The following is a 19,346-nucleotide window of genomic DNA, read 5'->3' on the forward strand; positions in this document are numbered from 1 at the left end:
TTAAATTTATTAAAAGACAGATAGACGTCGATCAAGATGTTCACTAGGATATGAGGTCACACCCTGTGAGTAGTCAGATTGGTCTGATCACTCAAACCTTCCTAGATATTTGACCTTGATCCTTTTCACGAGGGAGACTTGCATCACTTTGGAAAGCGTCTTTTACACTTTTATTATTTATCATTTTTACATGATAAATACATACATGACTTTTGTCTTTTGATGCTGTTGCTAAGGCAACGGAGTTCGTTTGGGTGCTCAGCCGTTTTTAAGCAACGTCAATAAACGTTTGCTCAAACACCTGATACTGAAAACGGGGAAAAAATAAACTGTAAACTCATGAAAAAAAAAACCCTTTTTTTTTTTTACATGCAACAGATGTCAGGAGAAACAGAAATACAAGCTTTAATGTTGCTCTAGCTAACTACATTTCAAAATAATGATCTTTTCTAAACCTGCAATTAATAAAACAAACATAGAACCTCAAAACAGGACTGTTAAAGGTATAGGTTTAGAATTCCTCTATGCCTCAGGCTGTCTGTAAACTATCTGGTTAGAGAAGACAACTGTTACATATTAATAATTTCATGAAAATAAATTACATCAAACCAAAAAACGGTGGAATCTAAACTATCAGGACTAGCAGCATAAACTAAATAATATAATGACGACAGTGGACTCCGCAAGCGATAATACTGAAAAGTGCTTTTGAGCCTTGCCAGGGAAAGTCTGTCTCAATAAGTCACACTCTTGCTTTGAGAGCTATGAAGACAACTCTTTAGCTCTTTACATGAAACCTCCCACAGCCTTCAAAAGTCAAAAGACAGTTCTGATATGATCCTGTAAAAGGACAATTCTGATGATAAAAATACTGTTTGACACACAGAAAATAAAAAGCTCGTTAAATTCAAGGTGGTCAAAAATGTGTTAGTCATGAACCCAATACTTATTTTGAGTCTGCATTCATATAGTGTTTTCCAAACAGAGAGATCTAGAAAAACAAAAACAAAAACAAAAAAAAAAAAAAACATACGCACACGAACATACTTACAAATTCATAATAATTTGAAATGCACTGAAATCAAATTGCCACTTTTCCCTTGAAGAAGTCTAGAAGTCTATTTTACTTCCAGTGGTGTTCTGGGCAGGGCAGGCCAGCTCCTGTCACACTGTCATTCTGTTCCACAGGAAGTAATGTGAAGTGTCAAACGCCAGCTGTAATAAGTCCATCTGTAAATCTGAAAATTGAAAAGAAAACCACAGGGTTTTTCCACCGAGTGACTGATGATCCGCTGGCTGTCACTGATCCCCCGGGGCGCTCAGTACACAGTCGATAACTTCAGTACAGAAGACGAAACAGAGGAGGGAAGATGGAAGCAGATCACATGAAGAGATCTCTGGCTTGCTTGAACACAGCTGTTTGCAAAATGCATTCCAGATGCATCTGCCGTTTCCTTGCTGCTACCATTCGGGTTTTGATACGATCCAAACCCAAAGGAGTTACTCCACCCAGAGTGGGCTGAGACAATGCGGTGGAAATCCAGGATATGTGGAGTGAAATACAGGAGCAACCACCAGGGCGGCGCCTTTACACAAGCGTGATCTCGACTTCTTCTTTCTTCTGCACTTGACCCTGGGCCTGCTGTTTGGGAGGGGGAGGAGGAGGTGCAGCGCGTACCTACAATAATAATAATAATAATAATAATAATAATAATAATAATAATAATAATACGAGGAAGAAAAAAAAAACTTGTAAGTATCTGCATTTTTTTTATAGATATATTTTAAGAGTTCAGCCTCATCAAGTGGTGCTTACAGGCCTCAGTGTTCCTGCTCTGCTGTCTGAAGGATACCTGGGTGGAGGTGTGGAGTTGTGGGCCTGATCTATGGCAGACAGAATAAACACAGTGACCCACCAGTCACAGAATAAAAAATACAATAACAAAACATTATAATTAGGCCTGGAAAGAAAGATTGTATCTAGAAATTTAAATTTGCTCTACGTTATTAAAATCGTATCATTTGTAATAATAACACTGCTGTGGTACCCAATGCTAATGTAGTTGTGTTCCTTACTGTTGCTGGGTGTTTTGGGAGGTGCAGGGGCAGGTCTGTGGTAGCCGTTATGGGAACGTGGGCTGGCGAGAGGAGAGGCAGAGGAGCTGGCTGGGCTGGAGAGTGGAGAGGGCAGAGTGGGCGTGGCAAGAGGACTAGACAGAGGGCTGCTGCAGGATGAGGGTTGGTACTGAGTCATAGACAGGGGACGAGGAGGACAACTCTGATCACATGTTGACTCCTGCGCACAGAAAATATCCAGTTTGTAATTTACTCTGTTCTTTTTACATAACAGAATAATCTATAAAAATATAAGAATGTGCTATCTAAAAATGTAGAATTTATACATTTAAGTTAAATAAATAAATACATTTGTGTATTTGTATATAGACTTTAGTACAGACGCCCGTGTACACACCTGCGTCTCAACGCCCGTGTGCATGTCCTCGCCATTTGGTGCAGCCAGATCTTCCACCAGCACGGCAGGAAAGACCCCCACGCTGCCGTTAAACTCACCCTCCCAAAAACCGTCGTCCTCCTGGTTATTTTTGTTCAGAATGCGGATGATGGCTCCCTCGGGAAAGGAAAGCTCGTCCTCGGTCTGAGCCTCATAATCATACAATGCCTTAGCAAAGCGCACTGTGGTTGACAGAGGGAGCACGATGATGTGGTACAGACACATTTTCATTGCGTTAGATACGCCATTGTGACTTTGCATTACCACATACTACCAGCAGAGGGAGGGATTTTTAAACGATAACTTTTTTTTTTTTTACCTGTGTGGTGCAACATGTACAGGCTGATCTTTCCATCATTTTATCTGTTTGCTTTGTGTTGGGTGTGTTCAGTAGTACATACAAATATGTAGAACATCTAAAACCTGAGTTTTTGCAGCTGTAACATCTACAAAATTAAATCCACACTATTTCCGATAACAAGCTTTTATGTGAACATTTCACTTCCTGACATCTATAGAGTACAAAAAAAAAAGAAACTGATCATGCAAACATATTTCATGGTTTTAAAATGAAAGCAAGAATCATTAACTTATACATCGCCACCTACAAAACATTTAAAGTGTAAGATAAATGATAAGGGAAAACTCAATGAATAGATTGGTATTCGTGATATATAGCAGATAAAAACTGTAATTTCAGACATTCTCAAAGGAAACCTCTGATTCCGTGTCTTTGATTTGTAATCAGATTACATAACTCTGAGTGCACGCATGTCCTCGCTATCCTTGACAATGTCTGCATGGAATGCTACGTAGTGTTTAGTAGCTGCTCACCGCTGTTGTCTCCTCCGTTGGGGCTGGTCTGGACATGCTCAGTGGCAGACTCGGGCTCTTGCTCGGTTGAGTTGTTGGAGGAGTACGAGCGTGTGTCCAGGGCTGCCAGAGACTGCAGCATGCTCAGTAGACTGTTAGAAGAGGGCAACTGAAGGTACTTCTCAGGCACATAGCCCACCTGCCCTGCTCTGTTCCTGGCCTATAAATAAACCCACCAACACAGTGTCTGAAATAGCTGAAGAGTTTCCTATAACCCAAGTAACTGTACAGTGTTGATTTTAATACAAACAGAAGAAGTGTGTCATTTTTTAAGATAGATCTGCATTAACTTGACAACGGTTGCTCGATTCGTTATAAAAACGATTCTCTTTAGATCATACCAGAGACAGCAATTGTCTGTGGTCTCCAGCTACAACACCGTTTCTGAAACCTGTCAATCACTTATGTGCCCTAACTGGATGAACTGCTATCTGTTTAAAAGGTTTAGGTCACCATTTCAATAACACGTACGATTCGCATATTTTACATTTCAGTGTGTCTAATGCGCACTGTACCTTAACCCAGTCTTCCATATCACCATCATCTATGACTTCCAGCACTTCCTGCTCCTCAATAGTTAGCTCATCGGGTTGTGATGCCTATTGAATGAAAGTAAAAAAATAGTGAATATATACTGAGCAACGTACCGACTGATTCAGACAATCCTAGTGGTGCAGAATTACAGAAATTCACCTGATACGAGTAAAGCACTTTGCAGGTAAGTGGGTAGTTCCTCAAGGTGCTAGAAGGACTGGAGCTGCTATCGTCTAATGTTTCTGTGTCCTCCATCTCCTCGTCCTCCTCTCTGTCAAAATCTGCTGTGCTCTAGAAGCAAATGTAAAAAACAAGCTTCAACACAATGAGGCGTTTTGTTGGACTCTTTTATTGATTACTATTGAAGCGCGACTAAAAATGTTCTGGCATACAGAAAGAGAAGCATCCTGAGTAGTCATTGTTGCCCATCTTTCGTTTTCCAACTCCTCCATCACTTGGTTCATGGCGCTCTTTATCCAGGTGTCCACAGCCACACCCACGTCTCTCAGCAGGTCTAGACGAGCCTCTGCCTTCACCTTCGCTGTCTGCATAGAGAAGGTATAATCAATCCTTTTCCCTCTGTTTTACCAAGGTGCCAATGACAATCATGTATAGCCCTAATACTGTGAGTTGCACTACTGTACATCTGAAAGGTTGTATTTAAAATGAAGGATGACATTCTGTATCATTCTGTGACCAGAAGGAGGTGCCCAAGGCCTAGTGGTGTAGCAATTAAACAAACGTGAGAATATCAGTAGGTCAGTAGTGATCCATTATTAATCTAAGCACACACAATCCTTACCTCTGCTTTTCGGATGCACTCTTTTGCCTCCTCCGTCTTCAGCTCTAGTTCGCCAGAGTTCTGCTCTTGCTGAGGCATCCCTTCACACTCCGATATGGTCTGCAAACACAAACTCACACAGTCAACATTTTCCTTTGACATCCTGAGCCCATTTCTTTCCACTGTATTTGTCTGTTACCCGTTGACAATGGATGATGTTCTTGTGTTCCCGAGCTACACGGGTGGCCCACTTCCGTGCCTCTTTATTCAGGCTGTGCTCCTCCGCTGTGCCACTCTCCTTCTCTACTTGCATTACCTATCAGAGGAGACAAATGTTACAGTGCCCAAGCTCATTACTTGGAACACGTTGAAAAGAATACATCAAATGACACACATGCATGTAGTTACATGCCTGTGTAAATAGAAATAATGCTCCCTGTATCGCAGAATGCTGTATGAGTACCTGCTAGTGTACTTTTTATATACAGTTAGAGACTGTCGACTCTGATTCCCAGAGTTTCAGACAATGAATAAACTCAGCCTTGTTTACCTAATGGTCCACAAAGTCTGCAGGTTTTCATACAAGTCATATAGGAGAGAAACCCCATGGTCGTTCAAAGCACGTCACATGGGCCACACTTAATCACTTAATCATTAAAGCCAAGCATACAACAGTATTATTAGTCTCATAATGACTCAAAATTGTACGTTATCATGTTCTGGCCAAAGGTTTCTTCTGATTGTTGTATTTACAAAAAATTAAAAAACCACAGTGCCTTTATCTTTCTGATGTTTCCAAATGGTCCAGTTATACCAGTAATATCTTACCACCACGTTTCCCAGTATGGACACTTTCACTAACAGCTCATGGCATATAAAAAGCAGATTTGGTCTTTGACTAAACTGGATAAATAAATGGACTCTTGCGTAGGGAATCTTCGGTAGCCACTTTATACTGGTCCAGATTATGGTGGATCTGGATTCCAGACACACACACTCACATACGCATTCACACCTAGAGGTAATTTATCATAGCCGATCCACCTTCTGACATGTTTTTGGAAGGTGGAAGAAAAGCAAAAAAAAAAAACAAAAAAAAAAAAAACACACTGGCCCAGAAAATATGCAAATTCTTACATTATAAAAAGTGAACCAAAACACAGTAATGCTGTTAGTAAAGCAGAATTCTGTCAAAGGGGAATAAGGCATTTTATAGACAGATTTGTATTAATTATTTATTTAACTATTATTAATATAAGGCTAGAAATTTATTTTTGGTGCGTTAAGGTAGCACGACACAAAGAAAATTCCACTTAAATAGTTTCAAGGACAAAATAAATATGTTCATATATGTCATGTTTCCTCAGTTTATTACCTAAATATTCAGTAACACAACAAACAGAAGCCTGTGACTCTAAGTACGGACAACAACCCAGAAAGGAGGAGAGGCCCATACTGGAGCATGCCTGTGGACAGAAGTCTAAATATTGACCAACTAAATAAACTTTAGTGATGCAATCAGCTAAAGAAAGGGACCATTGACATGCACACGTGTATTTTGGGTCTGTGTGGTACAGAACAGACCGGCTGCTGTTGAATCGAAGCTGAATGTACCAGCTTTTTTTTCCCCAGAATATGTTTCCAAGATCTATATCCTATGTCAGAGATCGTATATAAATATTTGGAACATGTTTTAGGATTAGGATTCAGGATAACAAGCAAAGAAATAAATAAACAAATATTTGTCCAAATTTTTTAAATTCTTGTTAAAACAAGCGTATTCATTTCTGGACTCAATGGCATACGATGGCGGCAGGTTTCGATTCAGGAGGAGTGACAGGGTGAAGTGTGGCGCCAAAGGGAAGGTGGTGTGAACTTCCTGTTTTCAAAAGTTATGTGGCCAGAGGGGTGGAGGAGAATCGGCTAGACTACACATACTGACTGCACCCAGTGCACCCTCACAAAGCTCCCTTTTACAGGCCTCACTGCAGCTCTGCTCTTCTTCGCCCTGGCCACGCTTTTCTGGACTCTTCCGTCTCGGTGAGGGAAGAGCCGCGTCACTAATATTTTCACTGGAAACAGGGTGGCGCTTGTGTGATTTCGAGAGAGAGGAAAGAAAAGGAAAAACAAAACAAAAAGGGGTTTGATGCTTGAACAGATTATCCAGTGTGAGCTTGTCCTGGGGACCGAGCGGAGAACTGGGTCCAGAAAGAGAGACAGAATGCTTAAAGGTGGGAGAACAGGGGACAGGTGGCTATCTGACCTGAGTGGCAACAGATACTAATGTACAGAGTGTTCATAGGATCATCATTCTTTTTAAAAGCACACAAAATACGTCAGCCGAGATTGACATCACATACAAGTGACAGAATCCTGCACTCACGTAACCAATATCATGAACAGGAGAAGAACTTACAGAATCATTGTCACAGGGTTGGAAGTTGAAGGGGGACGCTTTCTGAAAAGCAGGGTTCTCCTGGATAAACAGCTCCTGATGAAAGTCCTGTATAACCTACACATATAAAAACAGTTTTATTCTGAATATCAGTTATTATATAACCACACAGTATAGCAACATCTGTGGATCCTCTCTGGCCATGCAAACCAAGCTCAGTGTGAAAGCGGACCTGTGTGTGTGTGCGTGTGTGTATATGTGTGTGTGTGTGTGTGTGTGCATGCCTGTTTAGAAACTTAACTCTGTCTAAACGCACACCACACAGAAGACACCCTAGACCAAGGATAAGGTCACGCTGCGACGGATGGAAACAAACTCTAAAGATCATCATGTTACTGTGTAGGCCATCGGTTCAACACTCGAGATCAATAATAGAAGGGACATTTGGGATGACGGCGAGATTTTTATGGCACGTCAACGTGGACGCTTGCACAAATACATATTTTCAGTGTATCGGTGATGAGCAAGTAATAAGACACTTTGACCTGGAGTCGGTAGACAGCGATTAATTTGAGCTTTGAGCATGTTTTTGCATATATTTTGGCCACAGCTCCAATTCCAGTGTCTAACATTTATAAAGCATATCTAAAGAGATTAGAGAAAGTTAAGACTTAAACTCTGTTGAAGCTGCTGTGTACAAATGCCATTGTTTATGCAGTGGGATTTGATCCACCTGCTTTTTTCCTGCCAGATCAAATTCCCAACAGCGCTCTCGAGGCCACCGTGTCGTCTGTGTGTTTTTCCAAGTATGCAAGTGTCTTCCACTCACCCCAGTGGACTTCTCCAGCAGGAAGTTGAACGTGTCCTGGACGACATGGGATGCCTCCAGCTCGGCCTGACACAGCGAAACCAGATAGCCTTTCATGTGATCGTACACGCTGCCGTCCAGGATCTGGGGACGAAAGAAACAACACAGCTGAAGAAATATCCATTTAGGTTTGTTGCACGATTGTTAAAACGATGTAAATATATCATGTGCACCACATGACTTGCAGTTCTTTTGGTATTTTGCTATGTTTACAAATAACGTCATGGCATCTCATACACGGGTTTTTTCGTGAAAATATGTCTCAGCTGAATAGGGTTGGGAACCGAGAACCTGTTCTTATTCAGAACCGGTTCTGTTTATTAAGTTTCGGTTCCAAACGCGGTTCCGATGCGATGACGGGCAAAGCGCTGTGAGCGGTCACTTTAAATAGCCACGTCTTACCTCATGAATATTAATTGTTTACACTGTTTACAGTCACGCAACCAAATTAACGCAGCTTACCACAGAAATCAGTCACTCGCGCTGCTGTGCTGAGGTTCGCTTTGTGTTAAACATGTCTTAAAAAAAAAGTCTAAAGTGTGGATTCATTTCCAAAGCTACAACAATGAAGCAAATCTACCCCCTATGAGAGGGTTTTCCCCACAGCTGGAGATACAATAAGCCAGGAAAGAGAAAGCAGACATGTTAATTTTATTTAATGTTGGATTTATTTAAATTTAAATTGATATGAATTGAAATGCTCTGTTTAAACTATTTAAAGAGTGATTAATAAACACAAATGGAATTGTTTAAGTCTTGTGTATTATTTTTCACATTTCTTTTATTATGGAATCGGAATCAGAACCGGGAATCGTAAGGAAGAACCGGAATCGGAACTGGAAAATTTAGTTTTGATACCCGACCCTACACTTTCACACCTCATCTCATTTACTACGAGATCTTCAAGCGGTTTGTAAGTGAGTCCGAGTACATTCTCTTAGAAATCATTCCTTCTTAGACAAAATTTGGTGATTGTCTGAGATTTTACACTAGCAGGATTTCCATGATGGTGCAAGTTGGGACCATTAGCTCATTTTAAATTACTCTGATTTGTCAAGAAAGCAAAAAGAAATCTCACTGTTGGAAATATTTTCTAGTGCTTTCTTTCTACGAGAGTCCTGACTCTAGATCCTGAACTGAAGTGAGGTTTAAAACAGGGTGGAATATGGAGTGTCACCTTAATGCAGCTGATCAGATCTGTCTCGTAGTAACGGCCCTGGTGGGCATTGGCTGCTGCCAGAGTAAGCAGATAGTCGTTCCTGGCGTGGGTGGATTTGGAGTTATACTCATTTCTCTTGGCTTTCAACTGGAAAAAGAACACAATGCGTACGTTCTTGAATGAATACAGATACAGACACAGACTGGAAGTATTCATGGATAAACCTCACTCACCTTCACGCTTGCTCTTTTTAAACTGGATCTGGACTGAAACAGACTGAGTTTGGACCTGTGTAAAGATGGACAGAATAGAAAAGGTATATTTAGACTGGAAAATTCGGACAACACAATGGTTGCGTAAACAATAGCAAATCTGTCTTTCATCATGACTACAGAATGTGCAGGCAGTAGCACTGCTTCCTCCTCAGGTGTGACTTCCTCTGTTTTTTGTTTGTTTTTTTGTTTTTTTGACAGAACAATGAAAGTCCACGGTTGAACTCTATCCTTCTCTCTCTGGCCCGTGTGGAAATGTGTGTGTGTGTGTGTGCACGGCAGAGTGACACTTGTTTAACAAATTCTGCACTCGTGCTCTAAATCCACTAACTGCAAGCAGACTGCGACATTGGTCGTGTAAATGCCAGAAGGAAATATCAGACATCGCTGCCTTACTAGCACGAAAGTGCAAGGAGAAACCATACAGCACTACAAAACATGGTATAGTCTACGGAGGTAAAAGTCTAAATATGAGCACGCATCAGAACGCACAACAGCTAGTTCATTTAACGCATCCGTTTATGTTCCTCTTTTATAAATTGCATTATTATATTCCAGCACATTGTTCACATTGTCTTGTTCATAGCAGAGCTTAAATGCTATAGACTGTAATTAAACCTATTCAGATTTGTACTTTTAAGCCTGACAAATGAAATAAAAACTGTTTAAACACACTATACTCAGTTTTATCTATAAACTCACAATAAATCCTAGTGAACTGTTTGTGTGTGTGAAATGATATGAGATGCATTATTATCTGAGCCCTTTACTGAGCAGCCTTGAACTTCACAAACTCACAATTTCCTGACTTAACGAGAAGATTGATAACCTTTGGTTGGTTTACGGCACGTATAACAAGACTTCGCTAACTGATTAAACGTGAGAGGACAATCTGGGTCAAAGATCAGTCATCTTTCCATAGAGGACAAACATAACGTGTGAGCTAATATGACAGAGTGCTCAGCAAACATACTTTGCCTCCATATCTGCCTTCTCCCTCACGGCCTGGGCCATCTGCTCCGTCTCCTGGTACTTCTTCCTGGACTTGGTCAGGTCCTTCACTGTATCCTGCAGCTCGGCCTGAACCCGCGTAAGCTGCTCGATACACTAAGGTGCAAAAAATGTTTTAGATTTATTTCGACAGCTTATAAACTCTCAGCGTTCCCTGATTGTGTTTTCGAAAACGGTGTACCTTTTTTAGCTGCTGATCTTTATGCACTCGGAAAGTCTTGATCGGCTCTGTAATCTGGCTCCTGTAGCTGTCGCAGCCACCGATACGAGACTGCGTCACTTTCACTACACCCTCCAGATACGCCCTCCATACTGTGCAAACGTTCCTGCAAACGTGCGGACACAAAATCTTCAAATGATCGGATAAAACATCGATCGGACGTAAACGTTACAAAATAAAAATCAGATAAAACATTACACCAATGAAAATAAAAAAAAAAGAAAGAAAACACCACATCTGTATCTTTCCTCTGGTTTGGGTTTGTTGTGTGTACTAAAGTCGAACCCACATTCATTTACCTGTAGTCTTTCTGCTCTTCAGACTGGACCCCAGGCCATTCCCTCTTTAGATACTGAGAAGCTAACTTCTGTAGTGCCTGTGAGGAGGGGGGAAGACTTTAAAGCAACGAAATAAAAATGACAGTGAATGAGGTTACAATGTGAATCAAATATAATATATAACGCATTTATCATTTCTATAGAAACATCGGTGCGTCATTCATAATACCGGTTAGTTGACGAAAAAATGCATTTCCGTGATCGTTCAAGAAGGAAAATAAACTTTTGATATAAATCCAGAAAGTAGACATGGCCTTTATGTGTAACTATTCTGACCACCTCCCAATCCTCAGACTACATTTGAAGGGAACTGAAATAGCACAGCCAGGCAATAACATTTTTACCGTATCAATGTTCATTCGTTGGGGACATTTAGTATATGTATATAGAAATACAGTATGGAGCACATGAGCACATTCCAACGCAATAAAAAAAAGCAAGCGCTGTGGTTTTGGCTTGCTAAATAACTTATCATTGTTCTGGCGAGACTTCCTGGGGAAATATAATTGAGCTAAATAACTTTATACTGGACAAGAAAGAGCCCCCGGTAACACACTCAGAACGCACGGAATATTATAGTGAACACAAAAAATCATATGAAAGGGAGAGATCGTCTTGATCCACTTGCGAGCACTGACAATCTTGACGAATTATATGTATACGTATTAGGAAGCATGTATGGATAATAAGCATTAGAGAAGAAACCTAAATAAAATGTAGACATATGATCTGAGGTCTTAATAATCTACACCAGTGCTGCGTTTCCTGTTGTTAGGCTTCTTTGATTTTTATGCACCCTTGAACACAATTTGTTTACTTGGTCCGTCGCTATATCCCGAGCTGACAGATAAAAGCCTTTTGAAAGTAGGTTTCCAGTCTCACTTCTTTGAAACACACTCCTCAGGGAACGTTTTCTTTAGTCGGGTATAAAATGCAATCAGCCCAAAGTGACAAGGCATCACAAGATCACCGATACCTGAATTCATCTCTTACAGAGAGCTGGTCTAGAAACGTAACAGCCTAGTGAAGAAATGTTGTGCTTCACAAGAGAGGAGACGCATTCCTTTCCTGAATAGCATGGAATAAAGAGAATGCCGTTCCCTGATCAGCTTCCAGGCCCTGATTGAGCTCCTGAGCTCCTGCCAGGGCCGGACACCACAATCTGGCTTTGTGAGAGCGTGCCAGCCCACCGGCCTCATCTCAATAGGCTTTAGCAGGAGAGAGGATGAGCATGAGAGAGGCTCCTCTACTCACAAGCTATTCAGGACATCCAGGTGGTGCATCTGGAAGAGCCTCATTCAAACCAACAGACACTGGAGTCTCTTGTGTGCTTCAGAGTTAGCAGCACATCACACCTGGATGCTGAATCAGAAATCTCAGCATGGCACACGTGCTATACATTAATCATCCCAGACTTTTATTAGGCACGCTCACAATGTCTGGAATCCGTATCCAGTAAAAACGATTAGGTTGATCTCAGCAGAAAAACCTGGATTAGATATCAGAGAGGGAGGAAACAGGAAACCTGATATGATTCTGTAACATATCTAACACGAAACCGTAGAGCGTGTGTGATAGAAACCGCTGAAATTACCAACGCATCATATCCAGTTTTGCTTGAAACGCAGAATCGAAGTTATCAGCATTTAATCTAATCCCGTTAGTATATGTAGGATATTGGATTTTCTTGGATTTACAAATAAATAAATAAAAACAGATAATAATCTTCAGCGGTATTGGGAAGCGTATTTCAGAGTACAATTACACCACGTTCCACGTCTTATCACGGTTATCTGTTTGTTGCCACACAGACGGAGAGAGACAATAAAGCGTTTCACTGCGGTACAAAGAGCAAGGTAAAGCAGAGAAACAAATGAACCTGGAAGAGATAATACACACGGTGTGTTTTGCATACAAATACACATCTATGTGGTAATATAACTCACTAGTAAACAGTATAGGGTGTAGCCTCATTCCTGGAAACATAAAACATTTTTGTCATATTTTGAAACAGAATAAAAATATGTGTAAGTGTGAGCCTTGCTTTGGTAATTTACATCACAAATGCAAAACCAAGAAATTCTTCCAGCTTTAAGACACTGGTGCGATGATGACGATGTCACATGTACTGCTCTTGAACTGGTGGAAAACAAGGTTCCACAACGCAGTAAATAAACAACGATTAATTACTCCTGAGTGTGAATTCACCAAAACGACCGATCCGCACAGCGTAGTGCAGAAATCTGAGCTCAGCCTGAGGTCAAGAAAACAAAAACGTCTGACTTCTATAATTAAAAGTACATTAAGTAAGATTAGTCTTTTTAACCCCCACTCCTTCAGCCCATTCACTCCAACTCCCCCATTCATGCCTGTCTTCACATGGCTCCACCCCCAGGATATATGGCTGCCCATAAAGTGTCTATAAAATGACTGACAGGAAGCTCATCCAGACACGATCAAGCTTTCTGAACCAGAGCTCGGTTTTCCGAACGGGCTTCTTTTATCTGCGTATTGCTAAGATCATGGATTCATCCACAGTAGGGATTTTTTTTTTTTTTTGGTAATCCTGTTCTATAAATCCTCAAGGTTATTTGCAAATGTCACTTCTTTAAACACATTCCCACAGTGCGTGTTTGCTACACAAACTCCAACTAAATTCTCTTTAACCAAGGCCTGCTATTCCTTCCTTTTCATGTTTTCAGACTCTGCCTCATTCCGGTAACGCCACGTAACGCACATTCAGCGATTTGGACGGGAGGAAACGGTCTGTTCGTCACTGCAGCGTGTCCCGGGAGGATAAAACAACACGAGTCCGAGCTTTCCCATGACCCAGCTGTTTTACCGGATGTTGTTTTCGTGTGTTCCAGATGCAACTGCACACAGCTGACGTTATAAATGAGTTTAAAGGTTTACATCGTAGTGACGTTCTCACAAAAAAACATGACCTCGCTTTACAGATGAAACAGGACCATGTTTGCTTTTACAAAAGGTTTTTTAGATTTTCAGTTAAGATAAATGATGAATAAGATAAACATGACTATTAATGATAAACGATAATTAGCTCGTGCACGTGTATCTGAAGAGATGCTTAAGTAGGTATTAGTGGATTTTCTGTTGCTAATCTAATCTAGTTTATGATCCTGAGCCACCTCTCTCAGTTTACTACATTTCCATCACCGCATGGATTTCTGTTCTGAAAAGCAAAATTATGTCGCTGCCTTTTCTGGGAAATATTTCAAATTAGCCAGCGTGGATTTTCAGCTGTTTTATGGCTCTGCATCTCTGTAGCTTTATCACATGACTGTAGTTACTGGATTTTGACTAGAAGTATTGGGTTTAGAAATGATGAGGTGTATCGATGCTTCAACATAAAAGTGGTTCAAATGGTTAAGGCTCTAGGTTGTCGGTCAGAGGATGAGGGTTCAAGCTGCCACTGTTGGGCCCTTGAGCAAGGCCCTTAACCCTGTCATTTGTTTATAACATATATACACAGGGTTGTAATAAAGAGATAGGCACGATACGCTACGAACGATACGCAAGTCTGGCCTCGGCAGCAGAATCCTTCACTGTTCAGTCACATATGTACATTCCTGTGAGATAACAAACTGGGACAAAGCCACCGCCAGAAAGATTGTGGGGTGGGAGGGGGTAACGGGGCAGAAGGGACAGTAAGACAATCCAACTTCAAACCCTAAACTTCTCAATGGTAACCATTCATAGCTGAGAGCAGTCACTAAGACCAACATGAAACAGTGACATCACAAAAAGCCGAAAATCAAAACATTATAAATTCTATACCCTCAGGGGGAATAATGAGCTGTAGGATGAAGTGAAAACACACACACACACACACACACACACACACACACACACACACACACACACACACACACACACACAGAGGCCATACAGTGGCCTTTAAACAACTCCTGTGACTTCTACACATCCATCTATGAACCCGATGCCCTTACAGCGTGACACTGAATTTCTCATTACAAAACAGAAACTTTTCTAATGCGTGAGCTTCACATGTGCTACATCAGGGCTGTCCAAGAATTAATAAAAATAAAAACATCTGGTTCATCTGACCCAAGTCATAACAGACGCCGCTCTGGAATTCGGATACAACAGCAAACATGATGCACCATTTGATTTGATCCTCTGAAAATATCAACAAAGTTTTCTGCACTGGAGTAAATATTTCTTTATGGCTGATGAACAGATATCGTGGTGTAAATGCAGAGGGAAATGAACCTTGCTGAATCCCACAGGGATTATTCAATTATGCAAACACTCTTACCTGTGCGTAGTCTTTCTCTATAACTGCTTTCTTCTGGCTGTACGTCCTGAACACACACATGCACACACACGCGCACACACACGTACACAAAAACACAGCATTAGAATATTCTAGTTAACTCTACACACACTTTCAGCAACATACGTGGCATTACGTCAAGGACAGCAGTGCTTAGTGTGTGTCTAGCATGTTTGCCTTACTTACAGCGACTACGCAGTGTCAAAGGCAGCCTTTGGCATGAAAGGTTTTGCATTCGAGGTGTTGCAAACACACACACACACACACACACACACACACACACACACACGGTGCTCCAAAAAGTGCCCAAGGTGTTTTTCAGCCTGCAGAACACTGACTGGACTTGTCTGAGTGGCTTACAACACACTACTGTTCTCGTCTGTAATAAATGTACAGTGTGAAAGAAAATCCTATAGTGTACGCACAGCTACAGGGCTCTGAAATAAAATAACGGTGAGGGATAAACAGGAAAGGAAATTATGTACTTATGAGCCTCTATACAAATATGTATAAATTCTATTATAAACATAACTGCAACTAGAATAGACAACGAGGCTGATCTTTAGCCTGTGATACTACAACACTAATAAATCTTGGTCGGGTGCGAGTTATCGGTGACGTGTGTCTGATTATACGATAGTCTGAAGATCCTCTAGTGGTAGACTAAAGGATTAAAGAAAATGACCACGTACTGTTTCTGTCATTCCTCAGCAGAAAACATGGCTGTGTAAACAAAACACTCTTTAAATCGAGTCCAGGCAAATGTCCATTTGCATGCGTTGCTTAGGTTTCACTATTACTACATCACTACTATTATTATTATTATTATTATTATTATTATTATTATTATACCATCATGGTGTTTGTAGCTGTTCTATGAGTTGTAGATGAGCATCAGGGCTCAGAAATTGTTATAACTCTACTATCAACCGTCTGTTGATCGCAATGGCATAAACTCGACAACATGGGGGCAGTCGAGCAAGGCACCGAATTATCCCCAACTGCTCCCCGGGCGCCGGCAGCATAAATGGCTGCCCACTGCTCTGGGTGTGTGTTCACGGTGTGTGTAGTATGTTCACTGCTGTGTGTGTGCACTTTGGATGGGTTAAATGCAGAGAACAAATTCTGAGTATGGTTCACTGTAAGACATGACAGCCTGTTTAAGGTAATCTGCTTGTGGGTTAAAATTAAGCTAAAATCTTTAAAGTTTAACCCATTTGAAATAGTTAAATGGTGTCAGTGTTGTTAAAGGTCTTATTTGTTACATCCTACAGTCAGGACTACAAAAGTCAGAGACACGTATTTTCACGAACCTGGCTGAATCCTACCCTCTGAAGCAAAGCACTGCCCTATGCTGGCTTTTTTTATATATATATATTTTTTTAATGGTACATGATGTGGACAGCAGGAATCCTTGCTGACAGTGCTGCTCATGCAGGCCTCACCTCAGGTCTTCCAGGAGGTCACAGTCGGTCTGATGTTTCACGTTAAGTTTGCTCAGCTGCTCTGCGTGAGCGTGCTTCAGCTCCTGACTCACTTTCACCTGCAGGACACAGCAGATTTGGATCATCTCCTGTTTTACTTGTACACATGTGTTCGTGTTTTTAATTGTTATCGTTGGCACAATAATACGGATTATAGGACATGACGATAGGGTAGGTACGTCAAAGTAAAACGCATTTAATACAACAATCGTGCGTGACACTATTACGACACAGTAAATACGGCTTTGAATAACCACGCAAGCACAAGCGGTGGTGAGAATGTCTAGATTCTGACTCTAGAAGATTTTGCAGTAGTGTATGTGGTGTAAAACAATCCTGGTGTATTAGATAACACTTTGGGTGACAATCGTATCGGACTGTAGATCAGATGATATCTCTTTTGTCATAGCAGGAGGATCAGTAGGACGAACCGGCGACTTTTCACATCTCCCCCTTGAACATATCAGCATATTTTTTCTTTCTAACCCACAGATTAGAAAGACAGAATTCGGATTCAGATCACCAAGCATGGTGTCAGATTTTCGCAGGTTTTGTTCTCAGCTTTTTCTTGTTTACTAACCTGACTCACAAAAGTAACTCAGATCAAGGCTGTAAATAAAAACAAGTCTCTTGTTTTTTTATGTATGTTTTATGATCTCTTATCTTGATCTTGGGGATCATTGTGTATAATGTGGATCATGTAAAAAAAGCAAAAAAAAAAACAAACCAAAAACATTTAATTCTTTCTTTGTTTTTGTTCTCCCTGTTTTTTTGTTGTTGTTTTTTTATTATTTGGATTATAATTTTTTTTTTTTTTTTTACAACCACAATTACACCATTACAACGTTCTCACAGCAGTAGCATGTCAATCATGACAGGTTTTATTACTGATAACATTAACCTTGTGATCAGAAGTATTTTGTACATGGATCATGTCAAAAAAAACAAACAAATGAATGACAGTAGTTTCGAACTCTGCATCATCTCTGACTGAAAGAGACACGAAACATTCTCTAAATCACTCAAACTGTCTCCTTTAAACCCTGTAATCTTACAGAAAACATTGAAAAACAAATTATATAAACAGATATTTTATTAAATGCGCGTCTGAAAGTTTAACAGAAAACTTTTTTTAATCAGCAAACAGATTTAATAAACTCAGTTTGGACTTTTAGTTAATGGCTGTGAGGGGGAAAAAAAGTAAAGTAGCATCATGTAACATTCGCTTCTGTAAAAACTTCATTTCGGCTCAAACACACCATGTTACCTCAGAAAACGGACAAAAACAGCTGTGAGATGAGAAAAAATAAGAAGCAAGTAAGAAAATAAACTTTTCGTGTTAGTTATGAAAGGAAAAAAGACCCTACCTTTCTTGGCGGGGGCTGCATGTTTACAAGAGTCCCGAGAAAAGTGAGAGAAGAGCCGCAGACATCTGCACCGCAGACACGGGGGGAAAACTCGCTCTGTACTGGAATAACGGCACAAACAAAGCCGGGTGGTTTAACCTAAAGGACTAACGGCGGGTAAGCGGCCATAACATGCTCGCAAACCTTTAATTCTGCTGCACACTGGCTGGGGAAAAAAAACCCTCAGCCTGAGGGCCGAGTTTGTAATGGAGCGGAGTTTCCGGCCGAGCTTGGAGGTAAGGGGGGGTGGAGAGAGAGAACCTCCATGGCGACACGTCGGAGAGGATCGCACGAGACACACTTCTGAAGGATGGCTCCCAAATAACGCGTCCCGATTGGACATATTTCACTACGTACGACGCTGAATGCGTTATTACTCACCCTACAAAGTGCACTAGTGAAGCAAGTAAGGGCGCAAATCGGAACGCGGCTTAAAGCCGAGCTCCGAAGTTGTGGAATGTCGCCCTCCGGCGGTAGCTTAAGGAACAGGTGATAACAATTGTTCAGTGTTATGGCGTTATAGTGAGGTACATGTTATTAGTTACAGTGATGTAAACGAGGCAACTGGTTTGTTTTTATTCGTCTGAAAGTCGTTACATAAGAGCTTTTATTTATTAAACTATTTCCTTTATAAAAACATGTACTCAAGTTTTGTTGTGTCGTAGTAAAAAAGTTATAATGCGTATTATTATTATTATTATTAATTATTTGAATTAATTATGATAATTATTTTATTATTTATTATTTTATTATAATGATTATTTATTAGTATTATTATTTATTATGCTTATTAGTATTATTTATTATTATTGTTATTATTATTATTATTATTGTTATTATTATTATTACAGTTAAAATTATATTTCCAAGTGGAAAAAAACAAAACATTTAATTTCTATAAATCACACAGAAAACTAACAGGTTCAGTTTCCTATCCAGATATTCCAGTTTTCTTGTGAATAAAATTTCTTTTGCCTCCATTAGAAGGCAGGAAATCCACCTAAATTATTGTGAGATGAGATTTGTTTATTTCAGTAATTCAGCCTGTAATATTTTGCTAAAGCCAACATCTAGGATTAGACTAGCAAGTAAACCTACAGTGATTTAATGGTTTTAAGGATTAACAGAATAGTTTCAGTCAGTTTTGAACACAACATTAAATGTCTGCAGAAAAC

At 40.4% G+C, this 19,346-nt stretch overlaps 1 protein-coding gene across 1 annotated transcript; it reads right to left on the reverse strand.

Annotated features, from left to right (window-relative positions):
* Positions 1-153: 153 nt before the first annotated feature.
* On the reverse strand, positions 154-18,584 carry si:ch211-176g13.8 (F-BAR and double SH3 domains protein 2). Its single transcript, XM_027139632.2, has 20 exons — positions 18,133-18,584; positions 16,727-16,824; positions 15,264-15,309; positions 10,925-11,001; positions 10,587-10,731; positions 10,368-10,501; positions 9,356-9,410; positions 9,141-9,269; positions 7,925-8,047; positions 7,117-7,212; positions 4,900-5,016; positions 4,722-4,820; positions 4,312-4,464; positions 4,079-4,210; positions 3,901-3,984; positions 3,347-3,545; positions 2,474-2,694; positions 2,077-2,296; positions 1,817-1,884; positions 154-1,678 (listed from the first exon to the last, which is right to left on the reverse strand). Exons 1-20 carry the CDS (start codon positions 18,151-18,153, stop codon positions 1,589-1,591), a joined length of 2,307 nt encoding a protein of 768 aa, XP_026995433.1. The 5' UTR covers positions 18,154-18,584; the 3' UTR covers positions 154-1,588.
* Positions 18,585-19,346: the final 762 nt, after the last annotated feature.

Source organism: Tachysurus fulvidraco, chromosome 20 (assembly GCF_022655615.1).
Source record: "Tachysurus fulvidraco isolate hzauxx_2018 chromosome 20, HZAU_PFXX_2.0, whole genome shotgun sequence".
Classification (NCBI taxonomy): Eukaryota; Metazoa; Chordata; class Actinopteri; order Siluriformes; family Bagridae; genus Tachysurus; species Tachysurus fulvidraco.